Consider the following 22,897-nt stretch of genomic DNA (forward strand, 5'->3'; position numbering starts at 1 on the left):
TGAATCATGATCACAAGGCATGTTCCTTCATGGTTTTGAACTTTCAGGCTAATAATGGTGGTGAAGATCTAGACAGCCGTAAACGGTACTCGCATTTTGTTCCTCTGGGAAGATTTTGATCAAAAACAACATCCGATCCTGTCCCATATCGCTTCCTCAACATATTTTGAACTTCTTCGGTCGAATATCACCGATTCCTTATCCCTATCGGTGCTCAATCAAATGGTACCTTCTCGTGCTTATATATCGAAGGTGAGTGGAGACCAGGGGAAATCGAATCTCCCCCGTCCCCCTACGCTCCTTCAGAGCGCTGTGGCCTCCCATTGCGCCATACGAGGTAGACATGACGATTTTCCGATTTATGCACGTGTGTTCACAGCTGCTATCTATAAAGGAAGGACGACTTAACGTTGCCCTCGGTTCAGGCCTTCAGGTCTGCAATGCCAATGTCTGGCGCGGATGGTACTCAAATGCTCCCTACTCTGAACGAGAAGGAGCACGGAGGAGAGGGTACCGATTCCGAGAAAGTTTCTTCCGAACTCGATGGCAGCTCCGGCGTACTACTGGAATTTCCCTCCGAAGAAGAAAGACAGACCCTTCGCAGAGTATCTGACTCTCTGCCTTGGAATGCATTCTGTGAAGTCGTTTCTTGTTTTCGTCTATAGGAATCATGAAGCTCATATTGGTCACAAAGTGATTGCTATTATCGAAATGGCTGAACGGTTTTCGGTTTGTATCCGCACAATCTTGCAAGTAAGTAGATGACAACTGATCGATTTTTTACACCAGTACTACGGCTGCAGCGCTGTCTTTGTATGTTCTTAGTTTCTTTCAAACTCGTCTCATCCACTCGAACTATTTCTTCAGACCAATTTTATACAACAACGGCTTCCTCCTGGATCCCTCACGGGAGCGGGTGGTCCCGATGGGCAGTCAGGTGCTTTAGGATTAGGACAAAAAGCAGCCACCGGCCTTACTACGTTCTATCAGTTCTGGTATCTACCTTTTGTTCTGTTCTTCATGCCTTTTCCCATCTTAATATTCAGGGTTTATCTCACCCCATTACTCGGTGCATATGTCGCGGACACCTATCTGGGACGTTTCAACACAATCTGTGTCGCGACATTCATTACCCTCATCGGTCACATTCTTCTCATCGTCTGTGCCGTTCCCGGTATCATTGAACACAAGAGCGCAACGGCCGTTTTTGTGATTGCAATGATCATCATGGGGCTTGGTACGCATGCGACGTAGTCGAAGAGCTTACAAAGGTTGACCGCAGTTTCCTTTTACTTAGGAACCGGAGTCTTCAAAGCCAACGTTTCACCTTTAATCGCTGAACAATATACGCGCACCCAACTGTTCATCAAGACGCAAAAAGACGGCGAGCGTGTCATCGTCGATCCTGCTTTAACGATAGCGCGCGTGTACATGGTAAGAGGTGCAATTTTCTTAGAATTGTCTCCTATCGACAGGCATACAGTATTTTTACTTGTTCGTGAACGTCGGCTCATTGATTGGACGGATAGGTATGACCTATTCGGAGAAGGTACGATAATTCCAGTCCGTTCTTACATCCTACCCCGTCCCCTGATTGCGACAAGTTTGTCGGTTTTTGGCTGGCTTTCACGTTACCTACGATCATATTCTTGGTCTGTCCTTTCGTCCTCTGGGTAGGGCGTAAGCGATACGTTCGAACTCCCCCCACAGGGTCGATTCTCGCCACGTCTCTCAAACTATGGCGTCTTGCTATGAAGGGACGTTGGAGCATTAATCCTGTCAAGTCCTACCGTCAACTTACGGCCCCTGATTTCTGGGAGACTGTGAAACCAAGCAAACTTGGTGATACCAAACCGGCGTGGATGACGTTCAATGATCTATGGGTAGATGAAGTTAGACGGGGATTGAAGGCTTGTGGTGTATTTTGCTGGTACCCAGTGTACTGTGAGTAAGAACTTGAAATGTTAACTTGGGACGTCCAACTGATTGGCCGTGAAGGGCTTTCTTATAACCAGCTGAACAGTAACCTCACATCGCAAGCGGCCACTCTGTCGACTCACGGGCTTCCCAACGACGTCTTGTCTAACTTGGATCCCTTAGCACTCATTATCTTCATCCCGATCTGTGATGTGTTTGTGCGTGTATCCAAATACACTGTTATGTAGTGCGAGCTAATGTCAAGGTGTTAATGAGATATACCCTTTCCTTCGACGAAATGGAATCAAATGGACCTCCTTGAAGAAGATTACTGCTGGTTTCGCTACTGGTAAGTGACAGGTCCATATAATACTTTGGTACCGGCGAATTTGAACTACTGGATAGGCTCAGCCGCTATGGTGTGGGCAGCAGGTATGTAGTAGTTGTTAGTCTGGTTTCACCTCCCAACTCGATACTCAACTCCTGCTAGTTGTACAACACTATATTTACAAGGTACGGATCGTTCTGCTTATCTCGAATGATGATTCATTTTCTTTTCCCCCTGCAGACGAATCCTTGCGGATATCACGCCGCTACCTGCAAGGATGCACACGGCAAGCTCTTGGTTTCGCCATTAAATGTATGGATACAAAGTGGCTCGTGAGCGTCTCTCTCTACTGATTTACGGAAAAAGACTCTAAGTAGATCTTTTAAAGTTACGTTCTCATTGCATTTAGCGAAATTTTCGCATCTATCACTGGCCTCGAATACGCTTTCACCAAAGCCCCGAAGAACATGAAGTCGTTAGTCATGTCCGTGTTCCTATTCACTTCTGCGCTCTCTGCTGCTCTGGGAGAAGCGTTCGTCTGTACGTTCTTTTTAAGCACTGAAGACGATTTGAAAAAATCTGAAACACCTCGTAGCTTTGGCAACAGATCCTTTACTTGTCTGGAACTATGGAGTGATGGGTGTTCTGGCTGGTATAGCCGGAATTCTTTTCTGGTTATCGGTTTCCAAACTTGATCAACAGGAAGATTATTTAAATAACTTGAGTGTCAGAACGGTACAAGGCGGTGAACGGTAGATGCCGTGTGTTGTACTTACCTAAATTTTCGATATGCGAACCGCCGGCACCTGAATGTTGACTCGGCTAATTAAATAATAAATTCGTGAAGTTGGTTCCGCCCTCTACCTACTTCTCCCCATGTCGCAATCCTCTGTCCATTTTCATAGGGATATACCCAAGATCCCTGTCGGTGTTCTAGGTGCGACCGGTACCGTCGGACAGAGGTTTATTGTTCTTCTTTGTTCCCATCCCTGGTTCGTGTTAAAAGCACTCGGTGCTAGTAGCAGGAGTGCTGGGAAGCCGTATAAAGATGCTGTACGGTGAGCAAGGAGCCTATCAACGGGATGTCATTTAGAATGAAGACTGACTTTGGTTGAGATGGAAGCAAACGACCCCAATCCCATCAGGCGTTTCAGCCATGATCGTGCACGATTGTGTACCGGAACCCTTCAAGGACTGTAATGTCGTGTTTAGTGGACTAGATTCAGACGTTGCCGGTGATATTGGTATGTCGGGTTACAAAAAGAAACCTGAACGATTGCCTCATCGTGGATCTATCTTGCAGAGGCCTCTTTCCGGGCTGCTGAACTCGCAGTATTTTCCAACGCAAAGAACTATCGTCGAGATCCAAATGTCCCATTGATCGTGCCGCTTGTGAATACGATCCACTTAACCATCCTCCCACAACAACAAAAACTACACATCCATCCTCTCACCCGTGAACCTCAACCTCTCTTACGTGGCTTCATCGTGACAAATGCAAATTGTTCTACCACAGGAGTCGTCATTCCCCTTGCAGCCTTAGAACGGGCTTTCGGTCCACTTGAAAGCCTCGTTATAACGACAATGCAAGCTATAAGTGGGGCAGGATATCCTGGTGTACCCAGTCTCGATATCCTCGATAACGTCGTCCCCTATATCAGTGGCGAAGAGGAAAAAATCGAGTGGGAAACTCTCAAGATTCTCGGGGGCATCATTGACGAAGAGACGGAGGCTATAGATGGGAAGAAGGAAAAATTCAAAAAGTTCGACATGCACACCACTTCTCCGCTCCGAGTTTCGGCACATTGCAATCGAGTTCCTGTTATTGATGGGCATACCGAGTGCGTCTCGGTACGGTTTGCGAAACGTCCACCACCTTCTCCTCAGCAAGTCCGGGAAGCCCTTGCGGCCTATACCTCAGATGCACAGACTCTTGGATGTCCGTCTGCCCCTACGAGAACTATCATTGTACATGAGGAAGCGGATCGGCCACAACCGCGACTGGATAGATACCATCAAGAAGGTGCGGGCGTTAACGTCGGGAGAGTCAGACAATGTCCGGTGTTTGACATCAAGTTTGTGGTGTTGTCGAATAACGTTAGTATAGGTGCAGCGACGAGCAGTATCATCAATGCGGAGGTCGCGGTGTTGAAGGGTATCATTCAATTTTGAATAATATGACGAATTGCCCATAATTGAGAAGTGTAGATCTATCATCTATAGGTACAACTAATTTGATGCAGAATAGAACAGGACGGCGTATCAAGCGCTCACCACCCTTCTGCTCTTTCCAATGTAACCTCCAGCGTTAGCGATCCTGGACAGGAGCGCCAACTCACACGGGCTCACTTTTACTTCCTATTCAGCGGACTGTTATGATGTTCTGGAAGCTGCTAGGAAAATCAAAATCAAGGTCGATGTTACTCTCACCAACATTCGTCGTGATCATTTGATTTGACGACACTTGGTTCCGCCTTTCAAAATTTCATTGCCTGGGCGAACAAGTCTAGATGACGGTACTGGTTGGAGAGGCGTCACATAAACTTTGGCCTGTCCCTGCTTTCCCTTCGTCTCATGGTCCGAATCACTTACCCGGTGCGAAAAAGCTGCGCGAATCGCTCAAGGTCACTCATTAATCACGAGTTGTAAGGATATTCAAATGCAACATCTAACAGGCGATATGGGGACCTTGTGACCTCTTAAGCTCTCAAGCCCACGATGCGTAATTCACAACGCTGAGACAATCCAAAGGCTTTCATCCCCAACATAACAGCTGGCCGCGCTGCGTGCTACAGGGATCATCAAGCACCTCAATCTTGGATCACTGGGTATTCTTAGTCAAGTGGCTGACGCTGAGTCATTCAATATTCATCGCTCATCTATATAAGGACTCGGAGTCCTCAGTCTACTCCTTCATCAAGTTTCGGGTCCAGCGATTCCACAATGGCCCCACAGCCGTTTGATCTATGGCCCGCACCTTCTTTGCCTCCCCGTTATTCCCCAAGTCGACTTCCTGGAATAACGCCTGACTCGACCTCAAAGCTACGTGAATTGCTTAGGAAGAATCATGAGCAATGGCACATTTTCTATGACGGTGAAGGTCGACATAAGTGAGTAGCATGATTGGGATTGTCGGTATATTATCCATGCTGAAGCAGGGGCCTCCGGTACAGTCACATCTCCCATCACTTGTTGGCCTCGTGGTCCTTGGGTGCTGACAAGGAAGTGCTTCAAGCCGGATACAACTTGCACTCACAGCTTCAAAGACCTCTCAAAGAGTTCCAGCCCGGCGAGGTCATCACGAAAGAGACCTTTTACGACCACCTCGGTGAACGATCGTTGAGTCATACCTTTGCATCCCTCATAGGCAGATTGGCTCACGGGATAATGATAGGTATTACCAAGCATACGCTGACTTCTTCACTTTGGAAGTTGAAAAGAATGGGGGTTTTACCGTCTTAGAAGAGTATGTCTTCTCCGATAAAGTCAACTTTGGGACAACGAACAAGGAGGGCGAGCATCCGGTAATGTTGGGTCGGTTCATGGGCGGACTGCTCCATCCAATCATCCATGTGGGATACGGTGCGGAGTTTAGTTTACCAGGAATGTTTATCGAAGGTCAGTTTCTCGTTCACTCAGTTCCGTTGGGCCGAAACCCACAAGCTGGTGCTCTTTTCAGGACTCGCACAGATCGCAGTGACCTCGGCTCCCAAGGCCTTGATTTTACCGCAGTCGCTGTTCACTAGCTCATCCTCCACCGCCGAGCCGCTTCATGCGTTGACAATCCTCGCGCGTGTCCTCCAAGACGAGCGCTTTGACATCAAGTTGGGCAACGGTTTCGCAACGGTTACTACTGATGTCAGAGCCAGCTGTGGTAGTGCCCCAGTGGAATATGCAACAGCTTGGTTGCCTGACGCAGAGCCATCTTCCGAATTAGTACAACGGAAAATCGATGAGATCCAATGGACTGTGACGATTATTTGCACAATTTCCGGATTCAAAAAGGGACAGGAGTATACTGCCGATTTTATTGCGTAAGTGAAATGTTGTGTGAGTGCGGCGTTCACTACTACAGTACGCGTCTTTTTCCAGCATGCATCTCGTCACAAGTTCCCTCTTTGTACAATCCTTGGTCCCTTCTCTTTCGCCTGCATCCCAAGCTCTTTTCCTTCGAAGTTATTTTGCCGTCTGCCTGACCACATGGGCTACTCTTGGGAGACCCAGTCTCGATATCATGGGTTATTTTGCGGCCGATATAGCACACCCATTGCCGACTCAATCCCTATCACCTCCCTCACCATCCAAGTTTGTTCTACCTTCCCCCAACTCAATTGTATCAGTCAACCCGAATCCATGGCTATCAATCATCCAGCGCTCTATTGTTCACCCAGATGATCACGTCGTTAAATTCCAGCGCGCATTGTACCATTACGCTTCAAAATTCGGACCAACGCCTGCGGGATACTTTGCGAACACGGAACTTCCTGATGCAGACCAGTTGGACGGAACGTTGTTTGTAAGAGCGGCAGAATTGACCATCAAGAAACTAGGAAGGGAAATTGATGAACTTCCTAAGAATTTCACTTTTTGGGATAGGACGACTTTCAGACCCGAAGGCGCATCCGGTAACCTTTACTGAGGTATTTTATGTAAAATGTGTGTGTGGATATACATTGATAATGACAAGAATGACAAGTAGAAACGCTACAACAAGTCTCCTTTTCACCCTTATAGTCCATTCTAGATCCAGATAATAAAGAATAAAGATTGACGGCCGACCTCAAGTAAAGAGGCGGCTGGCGACCTCCTTCCAGATCGCGTTTGGATTGTTAACCCTAGAAGTTCTCATGAGATGAAGGGCCATTAGAAGATCGCGAGAGTAGACTCACAGTGCGGGGGTGAGAGGGAGGTTCAAATCAGCGAAGTGCTCCTTCCATTCTGAAGACGGTCACAATCGGCCACGTCGTCATGTAATGAGTTCACCACTCACCCTCGGGTTCTCCGCTGTTATCAAGAGCGAAACCGAGCCGCCAGGTGATACCCTGGACACCCCGAACTTTCCTGTATCGATATGCAATGATAAACTCGTAGGCCGATCGAAAACGAGAAGAAGAGAAACATACAAGTCAGGTGGAGCAGCTGAATCGTTTTTAAGGTGAACAGTCTATGCAGAAAGTTAACCTAGTAGCTGTGAAGATAAACTCATGCAAGCCTACCTTGATCTCAGTATCAATCGTAGCGAAGTCAGTCGACTGTCCTCCAACGGTCCCACAGTACTCCTGCTGAACGTCCTTCTTTCCGCCGACAACCACAGTTTTTGCACCTTCGAGTTTCTTCATCGTGACCTGAAAAGTTTACATTAGTCACCCTCTTCCCTTTCCAATATCGATGGCATACACTGAAGAGGGAACAGGAGCTTGCACATCGCCCATTCGAAACGATGGCAACTTTGCTGATATCAAATAAGGCAACATCAGGAGGGGGGCTGGAAAAAGGTTGACATTCTTGGCCAAGTCTGGGCACAAAGCAATTAGCCGGCGTTCTGATAAAACAGTTGTTCCAACATGCCTTTGTGAGAACTGATCTGGGCGGCCATTGATAGTGACATTAACCGGTGGGATGAGCCAGTTCTCTTTAGCACCGAACGGCTGATTGCTTGCATTATTCCATTGTAGTGGGTTGTACAGCAGCTGTAACTGTGGGTCACGATTATTGACAACGATTTCGTTGACTATGGCGCGAGCGAGAGGGGGGTTTCGAGCTTTGGTATCGAGACCAGCCTGGGGAACGGTAGTATCCTTCGGACCTGCGATCTGAGGGCAGTATAAAAATTAGTTTGATCGAGATAGTTGCAAATGGCACAATTCTGACTATGCGATGAAGCCACTGGGGGTTAAGAACGTTTAGGTTTTGTAACAGGAACAAACAAAAAAGGACATACGTGGGCTACACAAATGAATCCTCCGCCATTGTTCGTCTACAGCAACATTAACATTAGCCGCCGATAAAAAGGTTCGTGTTTACTTACAACATCAACGATAAGTTGTGTCTTTCCCCGGGCCTTCATCTCTGTCAAGCCTTTGAGCATTCCCTCCTGCATGACGTTGAAATCGGCGCCCGAGAAACTTCCCAATGCCAAAACACCAGTTTTTCCATCATCTAAATCATAGAAAGATCCCACACCGAAGCTTCCATCGAGGGGTCGAGAAGGGGGTTGAAGTTCTGGAGGGAGCACGACATTGCTCAAGGGTGTCGCATCCAACATGACATTAACCAACTGTTTTTTACTCTGAGGCATTGGTGGTGCTTGCTGGAATTTAATGGCGTCCGATGAAGGCGGTGTAACGGTTTGACGCGTAGCGTAAACATCCACCCCATTGGTTGTGTTGGTAGGAGAACAGTTGATAGACCTGTAAGATGCACCATTCGTGAAGTTTAGAGCAGTATTTATGCGTGCGCGGTATGGTAACTAAACGTATGAAGTATGAGAGCCGGTTGTTCCTGGGGGGGAAAACGTAACCCACGGTGATCTGCTCTGGTTTGGTGTTGTTCACGCGGACGATGTCTAACACAACGGAGTCACTGAGAGGAAGGGACTGCTGAGCGAAGTTACCCGGTAGATAGTTGAAGGTATTAGTGGAACGCTGATAACTGGAGAAGAACCTGGAAGAGGAGAGGATTAAGAGATGAATTGCGAAGAAAAACGATACGTACGAGTTCTGACGCGTCCCAAACCCTTGGAAGCTGCCAGTGATCGCAGCATTTGCGTTAACTGCAATGAACGGTTCTTGCCCATTGATAGCGAGTACCTCAGCTCCGTTAAGCTGCGGATGGATTTATCGGTAAACAGAAGCCCGGAAGGATGAAGAATGCCACGCTAACCGACTGGAGCTTTCCCTTCAACACACCGGGTAGTGCATCTTGCCAGACTTGAATCTGGTCTGAGAATTCAGTTGAAGCAACTGAAAAGGCTTCGGGCGCGATATTAACGGTTTGCTTTCCACTTTCGTCAGTTAAGAGAACCAAGGGTATTGGTAGAAAGTTGAGGTAGGATGCTGAAGAATGCAACAAATCAACCTGTGTCTTTTGGAAGTGTTGAAGAGACGCGAAGCATGCTCACAGTCCTACGGATAGTCAGGTTATGAACTCGGAAATAGAACTATCGCACATACGTAGCAAGAGTTGATCCAAACGCAGTGACCGTCGTTTAATCGCTTCAGAGTGCGAGAAAGATCGATATGGAGATCGTAATCGGATGGGTACGATTCATGCTTGATACGAGCCAGGTCGGCGACAAGGTCTTCGTGTACGTCTTTATCAAAGGGAGGAGGGGCCTGAATTTCATAGTTGACAGACGTATGAAATGCCAGAGTTTTTGATACCACCTCGATGATCTGTAGATATTGAGTCTTCAGTGCGTCATATGGATAGAATTCACAAGTTGACGGACGTTCTCCTTTATTGCCTGGTCAACATTGAATGACTGGAAACAAGCTCTCAAGTCGCGCGGGTCCACCCATTTCTTGCCAGCGAGTTTTGTGCAAGGGTCGCCGACGTTTTGAGATAGCGCGTATCCCACGATACTGAGGAAAGCAAGCAGTCTGGTGAACATCGTCGTGTCTCTTCAGAGAGAGCTTGAGTCCTTAGTGTCCTAAAGGTAAAATGGGTTACAACGTGGCCACGGGGAAAAGAAGGATAGTAGTCATCGTTTATTTAAATAGGCCGGGCATGGCTAGCCATATGGACAGGGACGGTGTTGGGAACGCCTGATAGTTCCAGCGACCATGTCACGGAGAATCGGGAGAATGATTATAATAGCTTGCTTGCAAGTCAAAACTTGAACTCCCGTTTGCTACGGTCGAGTGGAAACTCGAGTCAAAGCGTGGCCCTACAACGGTACTTACATACAAGGCTGCAGGGAGGACGGCATGTGTTCTATAATAGGTACAAGGAAGGAGTAACGAGGAGGCACGTCACGTGCAAAGACCAAAGTCCATATTCTTGGCCTGGGAATTTTCACACAGAAACATGTGCGCGTATAGTATAGAACTCAAATGTCCCCATCTCATTCACAAACATCCAAAAAAAGGATCCATCTGAAATCAAAGACCGCTAAAGGACGTCCTCAAGGAGCTTGAAAACTGCCATACACTATAAGGGAGTAAAAGTACGAAAGAAAACCGTACCGTTAGTTGGTGCAGCACGATACACAGAGGATGACCTGGAACACTTTCTTTAGATGACTGAAGGATAACAGCAGGCAAGCCTCCTCGCCAAAGACGTTCTCAGACATGACAATATTACTCTGAGCCTGTGGACCAGGGAAAACCTCTTCTTTGTTGTTAAAAGGTGCAGTACGTCCTCAGTCTTGGTATCGTTACCTTTACTCCATACAAGTCTTCTCCAGAGTATCTGTATCCTGATATATCGTGACAAGCTATATTGCTGCAGTGAACTTTCCCAGATTCATCAGAGCTAAGATACATTTGGGTTGCAGCTCAATTACTTCTTTACTGACCTTACCTGATTGATATCTTTACCAGGGTTTTACTGGCGAATTGGCTGCCGAACATCGTAATGCACTCTCCCCTAAGGCAAGGATCCTATTCAGTGTCTGAACCAAGGTGCAGGAAAGTTGCAATGAATAAAGTTATCTGCCTTTTTGTTATTGAATACTCCTTCTCTGCTGCAACGGTTCGGGTTTGACTTGACTTTAGTGTTGTTTGCCGCACCATGCGCGTTCTCTACGTTATGGCAAAGGCTTTCCGTACTTGTCGGTGCACACAAAGGTCTCTCGTGGCCAACGGGATATGGAGAACGTAAGCCTACGAGAACACCCGATCGATCGACGGTAATGCCGCCCAGGGATTCGTCGGAAATTGGTCCATCTGTCCCAGCAACCAGCTGTTGACGCGAGAATTCGATGAAGTACTCGTTCCGGCCATCCTTGAGATTCACCTGCGGATTATTTGTGTATTTGAAGTAAAGGTTGCGCTCGATCCTCTTCAAGGGCCCCATTGACTATGCGAGTGCAGGGTGACCGTTGGCGATGATTTTATAACGGAATTGTAGATCTGTGGATGCTAAGCATTTGATAATTGAGAGGGAAACCTTCAAAATCAGTTAATTCCCACGCTTCACCGCTTGGCTTAGCTATAGACGCGATGCAGACTTCCTTCAAGTCGAGCTCTCCAATTATCAACGTCGCTGTTATAGGCGTCGGGCTTGTTGGATCTGAATTCATCAAGCAACTGTTGTCTATTCCATCTTCACCGTTCCGTCTAGTTTCAGTCACTTCATCCTCCCGAACAGTCTTCGCTCCATCGTCGCCCTTCCGATCTTCAGATTCATGGAAGGATATCTTGGCTCAATCCACAGAGCGACCCAACTTTGAATTGCTCACACAAAACCTTTCCTCTTTAATCTCATCATCTTCAAGTGTTGCCGTGGTGGATAACACTTCCTCAGACGACGTTGCAAGTCGATATCCCACCTGGCTAAAAGCTGGCTTCAACGTTATCACACCCAATAAGAAGGCGTATTCAGGAGACCTCGAGTTATACAAAAAAATAGTTGAGGCTAGTAAAGAGAGCGGAACCAAGTTCTTGAACGAGTCGACGGTTGGTGCCGGGTTACCTGTGATCTCGACTCTAAAAGAACTGCTGGGGACTGGCGACAAGGTATGTTTTCTGGATTGTGATCGGTGCATATCGTTAGTAAGGTGACCCTCTTTCCAGATCAAAAAAATTGAAGGCGTATTTTCGGGAACCATGAGCTACATTTTTAATGAATTCTCGACTGGCTCCCCGGATGGTCCTAGTTTTTCGTCAATAGTCAAAGGAGCGAGAGAAAAGGGATACACGGTACGTAAAGAACGCCAGGAATGGGCTATTAATTGAGCTGATCTTCTCTCAAGGAACCTCATCCAGCAGACGATCTCAACGGCTTTGATGTAGCTCGAAAGCTCACAATACTTTCTCGGACCATCTCCTTCTCGAATAATCCCAACAATTCCTCTTTGCCTTCATTACAATCCTTCAAATCTGTGCAGACGGTTTCTCTAATACCCCCGCCTCTGGAGGGTATCCCTACTGGAGACGAATTCATCTCCCGTTTACTCCATTTCGATACCGAGTTTGATGAAAAGCGTCGACAAGCCAGAAAAAAGGATAAGGTGCTCCGCTTTGTCGGAGTGGTGGATGTTGAGAATGGGGACGTGAAAGCGGCGTTGGAAGAGTACGCCTCTGACCGTCATTTCCTCTAGTTCCATCGACTCATTATTCCCCTACTGTCCAGATATTCCGCTGACCACCCTTTTGCGACGTCTCTCGGTGGATCCGACAACATCATCATGTTCCACACAGAAAGATACGGTCCAAGGCCTCTAATCGTCCAAGGCGCAGGTGCAGGCGCCGCAGTTACAGCTATGGGCGTCCTTGGCGACTTGTTGAAGTTGACATGATATTCATAGAACGGAGAACATGGAAACTCATAGCAGTCATGCAGTTCCTTGTAGTGCCTCTCCCGGCTTCGCACTAGTGCCCAAGCAACGAAGCTTAATATTTGTTTCTTGTGACAGCCTGACAGGTTCATTCGCGTTACATCAATCTGGAGGCGACTTGAAACCCAATGCGAACTCTATGATCCATCGACTTCGAATGACGCACAGGCGGTAATAGTGACACTTCCTCGTTTGCACCGTTCTAAAATTCTTTTCATCTGTATGACAGCTTGTCGCTACTGGTGGCATACCCTGCGGTGTCCATAATACATATGACAAGCATGCAGCCATGATTTCTTCCAGGACTTCTATCCAGAGTAATAATTCCAGGCTTCTAGGGCTCGGACGAAACCAATCGGGTATAACCCCGCTTACTGCTGCACCCTACATATTGAGAATCGTCGAGGCACGAGCGTGATTTAGGGCCTGTTCCCTTGTTTTACGAAGGTGGTTTCAATTGATGGTAGTCATTCTAGGGTCCCATCGGTCACCCGCACAAGCATGTTGCGGCCTCCCTGGCTCCCCAGCACCCCAATAGACCAGATTCAGAGCACCTAAGCGGTTTATAGATTCCGACCTTCGGTTAAAAGACAATCGAAATAAGGAGGTCTCGAATCAAGTGGATCAATAGTGCGCACAGGAACATTGGTGTGCCCCAGATTGTATGAGTCGGATGCCTAATTGAGGGTAAAATATTCTATCTTCAAGAGAGGTGTAATTATGGGCCACAAAGGGAGGTGGCAAATATCCTCTCAATCCCGTCGAAACTGAGAAACTCTGCACCGAAACAGTGAGCTGTTGTGTTCTTATGTCTATATTTCGCGCTTAGACGGGCGCAAAAGCCGTGTGTGAAATGCTCAAGACTGTGATCATTAGACGAAACTCCATGGTCCAAATCGGTCCGAGATGTGGAAGTTTCTGATCAGTGTCGCTTCCCTGACGGACTTTTTTCTTCCAGTTCCTGTCGCTTTTGACTGGGGTCAAGGTAGAGAAATAAAATAATGGGTGTGGCGTCTTTTCGCTATCGCTTTTGTCTTCGACAGATTACCTCGGAGATTTCTCAGTCCTTCAAAGATGACTCGAGAAATGGAACCGTGCGTGGGTGGCCGAGACGTCGGTAACCTTGCGGACCCTTCTGGCGGACGTTTGCTGTACAAAAATGCAGAATTAACTGAGGAAAGCCATGGAGATCCGGACCGGCCAGGGTAGGTGGTAGTCAAATTGAAAACTTGAACAGGGTGCTGATCCTATCTCGTTTATCGACTGTACGTATAAGTATGGCCTTACTGCCCGGTACCACCTGGTCTGCTTACTCTCGTAGGCCCTCCACGACGCCCTTTAAAGACTTTCCAAGGGCGCCCTTGTTGCACGGGGGTCATTTCGGGAGACCGATCCGGAGTTCCGAGCACACTTAACGTTTATCGTATTTCCTTCACTCTCAAAATGGACCTCAATGCAGCACGTACAAAGTGTGTGCCATGAGCCAGCAGACACTTCAGGAATGCATTCTCTCAAACTGCCACAAAGTCGAGATGCAATATACCACAGTTCCGACTACAGTGGCCCTTAACACTGAGAGCCAAGCGTCACAACTGAAAGTATATACCTCGCCAGGGCGCCGAGAAACGCAATTCGGAGGAAAGGAGGGGAATGTGCTACATGTCCGAGGTGGGATTAGCGAAGAATCCTGAAGACTCCTGTCGAAGATCAAGCTAGTGATACCTGCGACCCGGAAATAAAGCAATGGCTTCCCACAGGGGGTTGATAAATATCACAGTACCGAACTCTTGGAAGGAGCGAATCGGTCGTCTAACTTTGGGCCTGAATGACACTACCCATGCTGGGACTCTCCAACGTGACAAAGCGGTGGTCTGCTATCTATGAACGATGATGAGGATGTCCCAAAGTCGTGATGGTCATTCCTTCTCCAAAGATAGGTTCATTTGGACGATATCATCGAGGACCTGTATTGAGGTACTGGGCGATGGCCGTTATCAAAGCGGGAGACGCATAGTGCCACCACCTCCCCACTCATTTGGCTCCCACCGACAGGAAGGTCATTATATTACAGGGCATAGGCGGAGATCCCCGGGGTCCCTGTTCGATGTACCCTAGAAAATCGTTCGTTTGAGTCGAATACCGATGACCCCACCGTTCAATCCAACGGGAGCCGGTCTTCGGGAAGATCCATACATTCCGAGAGCATTTTCCTCGACCGGACGAAGAGATTGAGGTTTTACAGCCAGGCTGTTTGAAGTAATGATTAGAGACGGCCCATTAGTTGTGGCGCCTCTGATTGCGACCCTCACTCTAACCGAGGGAGAATATCTTTCGACCTCGTCTTCTGCGTGGTTATCAAACCGATGCATCCGTACAGATTGTATCCGTTTTGTTGCTCAAAATGCCCTCTGCTACTGAAGGACCTAGGGCACGAAGCCCCCCCCCCTCCGCCAAATTCACCACGAAACGGCCCTGAAGGTTTACCTTGGAGACATGCGATATGACTCGGAGAATAACAAGAAGTCGGTTGAGACAACGTTATCACATCGGACAGTTGGCATTGAGGACCCCGCCGTTGAAGACAAAAATATGAACTAGTACTGATTGAAAAGAATACGGTAAGAGGGAACGATGATGTTCCGAATCTTCGTCCCGAAATTCCGACTCATGATATGTAATGTTCCGCACTTCCGGTGCTCCGGTAACAGCTCCAAAGGTAGCCAGGAGTCGAAGGGAAGGAATTATTTGGCCGGACCGTTCAAAACATCATGCAAGTGAGATCTACACAGCCACATGGTAGCTTTAGGGCTAGCCAATTGAGGTTCAATTGAACTCCATCCATGCTAGCCTGAACCCACGCGCGAGAACTTTGCCCAACCCTTGTTCTTCAGACGGCCACTTAATTACGAACGACCGCGTGCACGCGGAACCCCAGGTCGAGCTCAAAGAACCTGGCACAGCTGATCGACAGGACCCGGGAACCCCATAACCTGAGTAATGATTATACGGAGTGTTCAATTACCATTTGGATTAAAGTTGGGAAGTTTGGAGCGAACTCGTCTCACCAAGTGCTCTTCCCGTGAGATTTCTATCAAAATTGAGATAATTGAATCTGATGTCAGACTTGTCTCAGCATCGGACAATTGAGAATCTGTATGCCATTATGGTTCAAGGGAACATTATCGTGTCATGTGGATGTTTCCGAGTCCCTCACGGAATTGAACAAATCCGACAAGTGAGAATATGAGCTTGGTGCTTTCGTTGTTGATTCAAAGCCCACCAGTGGCAGAATCCCCGCAATACCAAAGGAACCGAAAGTGATTTACATTACAATAGCTGACAACATTCCAAGTCGAACGACCTGTCCTGATCCGACTGAGTCCATGCTTCATTCCCATTCGAATCCGTACAAGTCGATATCTAAGCTTCGATTTTCCAAACCGTGAGGAAGGTCCAAGCTGGTTGTTCCTAGACATTTATTCCTTATCTTTTACTCCCGCGAAAGTTCATGTTGACTTGCTTTGGGAAGGAAATTGCTGAGCGGGGCCCGTGTGCCATTGAGAGCTCGGATATTTGCACCCGAGAAGGCAATAGTTTCGAAAAAACTACGACGGCGTCCGGTTGTCCTTCTTATTTTTGTCTTTCGGTTCAGTACAGTCAAACGATCGCGGAACATACCCAAAACGACATATACGAGATCCCTGATGGAAATGGATACTTGTCCAGGGTGCATCGGCAATTGCGACCAAAGCGGGCAGGTAGACGCCCACCGCAATGTAAATTACTGAGAGTTGCAGATTCACTTCATCATTCAGATTAAGCCAGTCCCATACTAACTTCATCGCGAGGCTATGGATAGAAGGAAAGGATCCGGATGACTGATGGTGGCACCATAAAACGAAAGTCGCGTGTAGTTCGCTCACAGAAATGACGCTGGGCAAATGCTCAAAGTCATCCATCCCTGAGACCATCGAGCTTCAATTGGTCAAGGTGATCCTTTTTCGGTGATTCTCGTCGTGTTCGTCGAGAGACTCAGACAAAGGTTCGATTCGGGAGCGTGTGAATCGGTGGTTTGACACACGTCCTAAAGTCTTCTGTTAGGTTTGGGAGCGAAAGGGCCGAGAGGAATGGGATAGAGTAGCGCTAACGATGTCATTGTGTGGCTTCTAGTTGCAGGACTCTGGATTCAGGTCCGCAACAGGGAAAGAGAGCCTCCGCCTTTATTGTTTGCGTTTTGTGCGGGCGAGTACAAGTCAGCGGATTGGCGCGTGAGCCAAGCAGGTACCTTCAGAAAGGAATAAAATTATGAAACGAATATGATGATTGTACAAGAAATCAAGCCAGTCGGATCACCGACCCATCCATCCCTGTGACCAAAAAAAATCAGAGAGTTTAGTGAAACTGGCGACCGGTGGTACTTACTCCGTCTACTGTAAGAAGCTCCCCACAAACATAATTACTGGCGTCACTGGCGAGAAAGACTACTGGGCCAGCGAAGTCGTCCGGAGTTCCCCATCTTCCAGCAGGTATTCGATCATTCAATTGGGCGAGACGTGTTGGATTGTTCAGGAGGGCTTCGTTCCTACATGGGTGAGTTAGTCACGTCTATGTGCCAGTGAAAATTGTGCGAGATCAGGAGTCGGAGTTGGGAGAAGATTAAAAGTTGGTCGGAAAATATACTCGTAATCGAAGAGAAGACCGCATGCGAGGGTGGCAGGGTTTCAGTACACAAGTACGAACAAACCGCTCTTTGCTGGTTCGGAGAGAGCATCCTGTCCTCTGAACCGGAGCAGTCGAGGAAAAGCAAAGTCAAGGAGGAATCGACGGTGAGCTCTGGTAACCGAGATTTCCACCAGGTAAGATTTGGCGATGCGTCAAAGCCGTGGTAAGTATAAGATTAGAGCCAATGGTAAGGATCTGAATGGGAGAAAGAAGGTGGCGGATAGAAGGAGCGGAAAGATGAAACTATGAAAGTGTAGCGTTGGATCTAGGCACGCAAAAGACACTAATACAAGAGAAGGGAAAGAAGGCGAATGGAAGAACGAATAATCCCGCATGGCAGGAGAGGCACAGAATGATGAAGGGCTTACATATCAGTAGTTATATAACCTGAAAGATAGAAACCGTTGAGGTCGGCTTGTGTGAGATCCAAACATCCACGCACCTGGGACAATGGCGTTCACGTTCACACCTTCCTTGCTCCACTCGTTACTGAGAGCCTTCGTGAGGCTTCCTATTCCTCCCTTTGCAGCAGCATACGCAGGAATAGTCAGCCCGCCTGTACAATATGGATGAGATAATGTTAACTGGAAGGAGAAGTAATGAAACTCGCCTTGAAAGCTTTGCAGAGAGGCGAAACTTATGATCTTTCCTCGCTTGAGGGGAACCATATGTTGACCTGCGGCTTGAGCGAGCAACCACACACTCTTTAGATTGATCGCAATGACCTGATTCCGGGTGTTAATACCCGTTCAACTGCACAGAGAAGGACTAACGTCATCCCAGTCCTTCTCGCTGAACTCAATCGCGGGTGACCGTCTCTGAATACCGGCACAGTTTACAAGTACATGGATGTTCCCATCCATAAGTTCAAGTGCCTTTGGGAAGATATGTTTGACGGCTTCGAGGTCCTGGAGGTTGCAAGCAATGGTTGTAACCTTGACGTTCAGTGCTCTAAGCGCTTGCTCTGTCGAGTCAGCTTTTGATTCGGATAAAGTAGAAGGTCGCAGAACTAGGCAAATGTTGGCGCCGGCTTGAGCCAACGCTGTTGATGTGGAACATTCAGAGATGGAAGTACGCGGTTGTTGTCTGGCAACCCACCAATTGCTACAGACCGGCCTATTCCTCTCGAAGCACCAGTCACAAGGGCATTTTTTCCACGAAGAGAGAATAAATCGAGGGCCATGGCTTGTAGGAGTCGGGATCCATTGGGGGCGGTTAAGTATGGGATGGAGGTGCACAAAAGCAGACCACCGGCCCCCAGCGGGCCGGGGCATGCAAAGGTGCAGCGTGACCAAATATAGAGAGTAACCCAAAATGGAGAACGGCCCCGAATCTGAGATCTATCTGATGGTTTTGGACGGACCGAGTTTGCCGATGTGTAGACCCATGGATATTTTCCATCCGTAAACGCTCAGGCTCTATTTTCGTTTTTTCCGATTCGGTCACCTTCACAGAATATTTCAGAGGTATATAAAGCCCTCATGTCAGCTCAACGCTCCTCCATTTTATCATGTCCCCAGTTCTTCTTCCTACCCAACTAGCTGCCGTCCTCCATGGTCCTCGTGACCTACGGGTAGAGTCTCGAGCTCTCTTTCCTCCTCACCACGGTGAATGTCAGGTTCAGTTGGTGGCGACCGGTCTCTGTGGTTCAGACTGTAAGTCCCTTGTGCCCCATCCTTTGAGTCTCCAATTCACCCCTTGACCATAGTACACTACTTTCTCGCCGGTCGTAATGGTGATTTCGCCATTCAAGCCCCTCTAGTGCTAGGACACGAGGCAGCGGGCGTCATAACCGCTCTTGGGCCCGGCGTCGCAGCTCAGCATGCGAATCTCAAAGTGGGTACCAGAGTGGCCATCGAAGCTGGCGTTATGTGCAGGAATTGCAAGCACTGCTCAGCAGGACGATACAACCTCTGCAAGGGTCTCAGGTTCTGCAGTAGCGCGAAAACATTCCCCCACTTGGATGGTACATTACAAGAGAAAATGAATCACCCAGCACACCTTCTGCATCCGTAAGTGACCCTGTTACTCGGACCGTACTTTCTTTCAACTCTTCTTCAACAGGCTACCTGAAAATGTTTCATTCGAACAGGCCGCGCTCGCAGAACCCCTCTCAGTTCTTCTTCATGCCTCGCGCCGGGCCGGTGTTTGCCCGTCTCCTCCATCTTCATCATTACTCCAAAAACACCCTTCATCGACCTCCCGGCCATTATTAAATGGACACACCCCGGCCGTCACTACTTCAGAAAACTTATCAACACCCAAAAATATCCTCGTATACGGCGTTGGGGCAATCGGCCTGCTAGCTTGCACGCTTGCACGTTCATTAGGAGTCCGACGTATTTGCGCTATCGATATCAACCAAGATCGTCTCGATTTCGCTGTTCGCGAGGGCTTTGTCGACAAGGACGGAGCTTACTGTCTTACGCTACCCCCGAGGTTCAATGCACACACGTCTATCAAAGAGGAACCTTCGGCCGCGTTAAAACGCGCGAAAGAAAACTCGGTAGCTGCCCTCGAGTTTCTACACGAATCAGAAGGATTCGACGTGGTATACGAGTGTACTGGAGCGGAATCCTGTATCCAGATGGCTGTTCATGTAGGCTCGCTTCTATGTTTTCCATTCTCAACTGTTACTGACGTTCTTCGGGTTAGTCCGCAGCCACTGGAGGGAAAATAGCTCTTGTCGGGATGGGGAGTCCCAACGTTCACTTACCCCTCGCTACCGCAGCCCTTCGGGAGGTAGACCTCATAGGTTCGTTTCGGTATGCGAATACCTACCCCGAGGCATTGCGGTTGCTTGGCTCCAACTCGGCGCCAGACCTCGAATGGGACCTGGGACTGAAAGTATCCAAGTTGGTCACACATCGCTTCGAGCTTGCAGACACCAAAAGTGCATTCGAGACGCTTGCCAAGGGCCGGGACGAGAATGGCAGGGTTGTCTTGAAGGTAATAATCGGCCCCCCACGATAGACGTTCCGTGAGTTCCGCAGGAATATTTTACTTTAGATAGCCTTCGTCGTTCCGCAAGATAATACGCTTGCGGACCTTTCGCTATCCACTACATCTAATTATCTTACCTACCATCCCTGGCATCTACATTGTACGTTTACTACTCGCGCACGCACTTAAATTACTTTGGCTTTCTTTTCAAGACATTTCATGGAATATCCCACTACTTATGGTGCTTAGGACGTGTTTCGTCATTGTAAACTAGCAATTCATTCACGCTTCCCTCAGGAAAACCGCTCTTAGCGACCAATTCAATCTACTCAACCACCTGTTCTGTGACGCAGTGAAGTGGACGTCGCGAAGCCACTTGAACTGTTCCCTCTTTTCAATTCGTCTGTGGAGCTATCCTCTATTGCGAGAAGGCGTTGCCGCCACCTGTACTTCAACATGCACGCGGAGATAGTTACTATATCAAATTCCACTGAGACATGTTGCCAATACGGCCATCATGCAAAAAAAAACGCGACAATAAAGGAACGAAGGACTGGCCACAGAATCGGCCAATTAAAAAAAAAGAAGCAGTTGCCGCTTGAGAGTGACAGCTTATCCCATTGAATACAAAACATAGCTGCGAGGCAAATTTGAGGCAAATATTGTTTGGAACGCGCTGGACCAGGGCTTCCCCGCGTTGAGATATAGAAGATAGATAGCCGAGACATCCATACGAGATCGGAAGGCGAGGACCGTAGGCAAAAGCAAGGGACGACGGAGGGGAACTTAATGAAGGCTGAACGATGACACCCAAAACCAGTCATCAGGGACAAGACGGTCACGATATCAATATCATAAAATTGTAAAGAGGCACGGTAAGATGAGGAGACCGAGACCGTCTCTAGGCTCCATGTGTTTGCTGAAGCCGGGTTGAATTTGTGCTAACTGATATTGGACAAAGTGAAACGAGTCTTGCGAGAAGTTGACAGTGACGGTACGCGACTCTGTTTGCTCCAGCAATTCAGCCACAGCTTGACATGCTTGAATTTTTGCGACGCGAGAGGCAGAGATATGATTCACTTAAGTTCATTTCTGCCGAAGAAAGAGTGTTAGCAAGGCGCACGTTCAAACGAACACGAATAGTCCGATAACATCACAGCGTTGAAATTTTGGATTCAGTCACCTGTACCGAAATTCTCGTCAAAGTGATAGCCTGCAATAACATGATATCGGGACAGGTGTGAGAGAACATAGGGACGCCCTTACAATAATACTGGACGACATGAAGTCTGCATCTCTTGGCATCAGATGCATGTTTGAAGATATGCACGCATGGAATATTCAGTATCCTCCGGGGTCAAGAAGGATTTGAATTCCTGAATAATAATAATATTCATATTTCAGTTCCAATTAGCAATAATTCTTTGTGTACTCAACTGTTTTCTTTACTAGCTATCCAGACACGAACGGTCTTTCGGGGGCAATACCACCAAAGGGGAAGAAAATAAGTTGAATTGTCAGGTACACTGAGATAATCGTCCTTCCGAGTTCTCTTGCAGATTCCAATCTTTCCTTTTTGCGGGTTGTATCCATTCACGCTACGTGTTCACACGAGTGTTTTGTATCTTTTGCAAGGGTCAATATCAAGAGGAAGGAGCGAGAACGACACACCAAAGTGCGTTTTAGACTTACGGTCTCAAGTTTGTACTCTTTGGCCGATTGGCAAATTAAAACCTTCATCCCCAGAACCTCTGCCCCGGAGGGGAGTTTTGCAGACTCTTGACAAATCCAATAAGGAAGTGATATTGTTCCCCCCGTTTGTGTGATTTGAAAACTACAATCGATTAGCAGCGAAGATAGGCATGCTCACAAATCTCGGGCATAAATATAACTCACTCCCGTCCCTTCTCCCGCGAGAGACGAGGTTGCCGGGGTCAGTTCGGCTTTGTGTGAGTTCGATAATTCTCACAATAGTGAGTCAACGAATATCCCTGGTTGTGGTCACGATCTTGACTTTAACGCGTGCGGGAGGGTATGTCATAATCTCAATAGGTTGGGTCCCCCTGCTAGTCTCGGTATGTATGGTCGAGGATGGGAAGTGTAACCATCGCAAAGTTTGCTTCTGATTGACGGTTTCTTCAATAACATGACCTGAACATGAAAGGGGGCAAACTGCAATAGTAAGTGGCGTCGCCTAGGATGTTTCCGCCTTCCTGGGGCTCTGATCGCCTGATTCGAATATGGAGTCACAGGTGCTTTCTGAGAGGAGGTGGTGGTTGTGAAAGGGCATTTGGGGTGGGAAAAGTTCGAAGTTCCAGACTACGCAGATCCTGAACAACTGTTGAGAGGACGTGTTGTACACTTGAGCACCTACGCTTTCCCTGGACCCTGCCTCTAATGCAGACCCCCTCGGGTAAAGAAGAATCGCAGAGTCTCCCACTTGCAAAGCCACAATTGAGAAGATGGAGGAAGCAGAATAAAATTAC

General features: G+C 47.9%; 7 protein-coding genes across 8 annotated transcripts; 5 read left to right on the top strand and 2 right to left on the bottom strand.

The window, feature by feature from the left end:
• Positions 1 to 440: 440 nt before the first annotated feature.
• E1B28_006149 (uncharacterized protein) lies at positions 441 to 3,001 on the top strand (the record flags this gene model as incomplete). Its single annotated transcript, XM_043150776.1, has 15 exons — positions 441 to 636; positions 695 to 729; positions 790 to 813; positions 868 to 995; positions 1,047 to 1,237; positions 1,298 to 1,434; positions 1,484 to 1,549; positions 1,605 to 1,944; positions 1,999 to 2,135; positions 2,194 to 2,266; positions 2,323 to 2,349; positions 2,408 to 2,430; positions 2,486 to 2,577; positions 2,634 to 2,785; positions 2,841 to 3,001. 15 exons carry the CDS (start codon positions 441 to 443, stop codon positions 2,999 to 3,001), a joined length of 1,782 nt encoding a protein of 593 aa, XP_043011866.1.
• A 120-nt stretch (positions 3,002 to 3,121) lies between these two features.
• On the top strand, positions 3,122 to 4,417 carry E1B28_006150 (uncharacterized protein; the record flags this gene model as incomplete). The annotated part of the gene is made up of 3 exons (XM_043150777.1): positions 3,122 to 3,303; positions 3,362 to 3,489; positions 3,549 to 4,417. The coding sequence occupies 3 exons, from the start codon at positions 3,122 to 3,124 to the stop codon at positions 4,415 to 4,417; spliced, it is 1,179 nt and encodes a 392-aa protein (XP_043011867.1).
• Positions 4,418 to 4,964: 547 nt separating this feature from the next.
• Positions 4,965 to 6,884, top strand: E1B28_006151 (uncharacterized protein; the record flags this gene model as incomplete). The annotated part of the gene is made up of 5 exons (XM_043150778.1): positions 4,965 to 5,355; positions 5,419 to 5,583; positions 5,640 to 5,863; positions 5,925 to 6,279; positions 6,338 to 6,884. The coding sequence occupies exons 1-5, from the start codon at positions 5,189 to 5,191 to the stop codon at positions 6,882 to 6,884; spliced, it is 1,458 nt and encodes a 485-aa protein (XP_043011868.1). The 5' UTR covers positions 4,965 to 5,188.
• Positions 6,880 to 10,208, bottom strand: E1B28_006152 (uncharacterized protein). The gene is made up of 15 exons (XM_043150779.1): positions 9,696 to 10,208; positions 9,414 to 9,639; positions 9,128 to 9,300; positions 8,960 to 9,069; positions 8,770 to 8,908; positions 8,274 to 8,714; positions 8,187 to 8,222; positions 8,117 to 8,131; positions 7,814 to 8,058; positions 7,643 to 7,760; positions 7,462 to 7,590; positions 7,369 to 7,409; positions 7,236 to 7,306; positions 7,135 to 7,183; positions 6,880 to 7,080 (listed from the first exon to the last, which is right to left on the bottom strand). The coding sequence occupies exons 1-15, from the start codon at positions 9,855 to 9,857 to the stop codon at positions 7,026 to 7,028; spliced, it is 2,010 nt and encodes a 669-aa protein (XP_043011869.1). The 5' UTR covers positions 9,858 to 10,208; the 3' UTR covers positions 6,880 to 7,025.
• A 1,179-nt stretch (positions 10,209 to 11,387) lies between these two features.
• Positions 11,388 to 13,298, top strand: E1B28_006153 (uncharacterized protein). The gene is made up of 5 exons (XM_043150780.1): positions 11,388 to 11,925; positions 11,983 to 12,108; positions 12,162 to 12,481; positions 12,542 to 12,917; positions 12,976 to 13,298. Exons 1-4 carry the CDS (start codon positions 11,410 to 11,412, stop codon positions 12,705 to 12,707), a joined length of 1,128 nt encoding a protein of 375 aa, XP_043011870.1. The 5' UTR covers positions 11,388 to 11,409; the 3' UTR covers positions 12,708 to 12,917; positions 12,976 to 13,298.
• A 3,686-nt stretch (positions 13,299 to 16,984) lies between these two features.
• E1B28_006154 (uncharacterized protein) lies at positions 16,985 to 18,727 on the bottom strand. Of its 2 annotated transcripts, XM_043150781.1 has the most exons (7): positions 18,567 to 18,727; positions 18,242 to 18,510; positions 18,079 to 18,193; positions 17,911 to 18,024; positions 17,837 to 17,855; positions 17,169 to 17,328; positions 16,985 to 17,113 (listed from the first exon to the last, which is right to left on the bottom strand). In XM_043150781.1, exons 1-7 carry the CDS (start codon positions 18,649 to 18,651, stop codon positions 17,096 to 17,098), a joined length of 780 nt encoding a protein of 259 aa, XP_043011871.1. In that variant the 5' UTR covers positions 18,652 to 18,727; the 3' UTR covers positions 16,985 to 17,095. The 2 variants fall into 2 exon arrangements, with proteins under 2 accessions (XP_043011871.1, XP_043011872.1); XM_043150782.1 differs by having other exon boundaries at positions 17,029 to 17,113; positions 17,169 to 17,855.
• A 187-nt stretch (positions 18,728 to 18,914) lies between these two features.
• On the top strand, positions 18,915 to 20,749 carry E1B28_006155 (uncharacterized protein). The gene is made up of 4 exons (XM_043150783.1): positions 18,915 to 19,123; positions 19,177 to 19,480; positions 19,533 to 20,067; positions 20,124 to 20,749. Exons 1-4 carry the CDS (start codon positions 18,979 to 18,981, stop codon positions 20,439 to 20,441), a joined length of 1,302 nt encoding a protein of 433 aa, XP_043011873.1. The 5' UTR covers positions 18,915 to 18,978; the 3' UTR covers positions 20,442 to 20,749.
• Positions 20,750 to 22,897: the final 2,148 nt, after the last annotated feature.

Source organism: Marasmius oreades, chromosome 3, assembly GCF_018924745.1.
Source record: "Marasmius oreades isolate 03SP1 chromosome 3, whole genome shotgun sequence".
Taxonomy (NCBI): Eukaryota; Fungi; Basidiomycota; class Agaricomycetes; order Agaricales; family Marasmiaceae; genus Marasmius; species Marasmius oreades.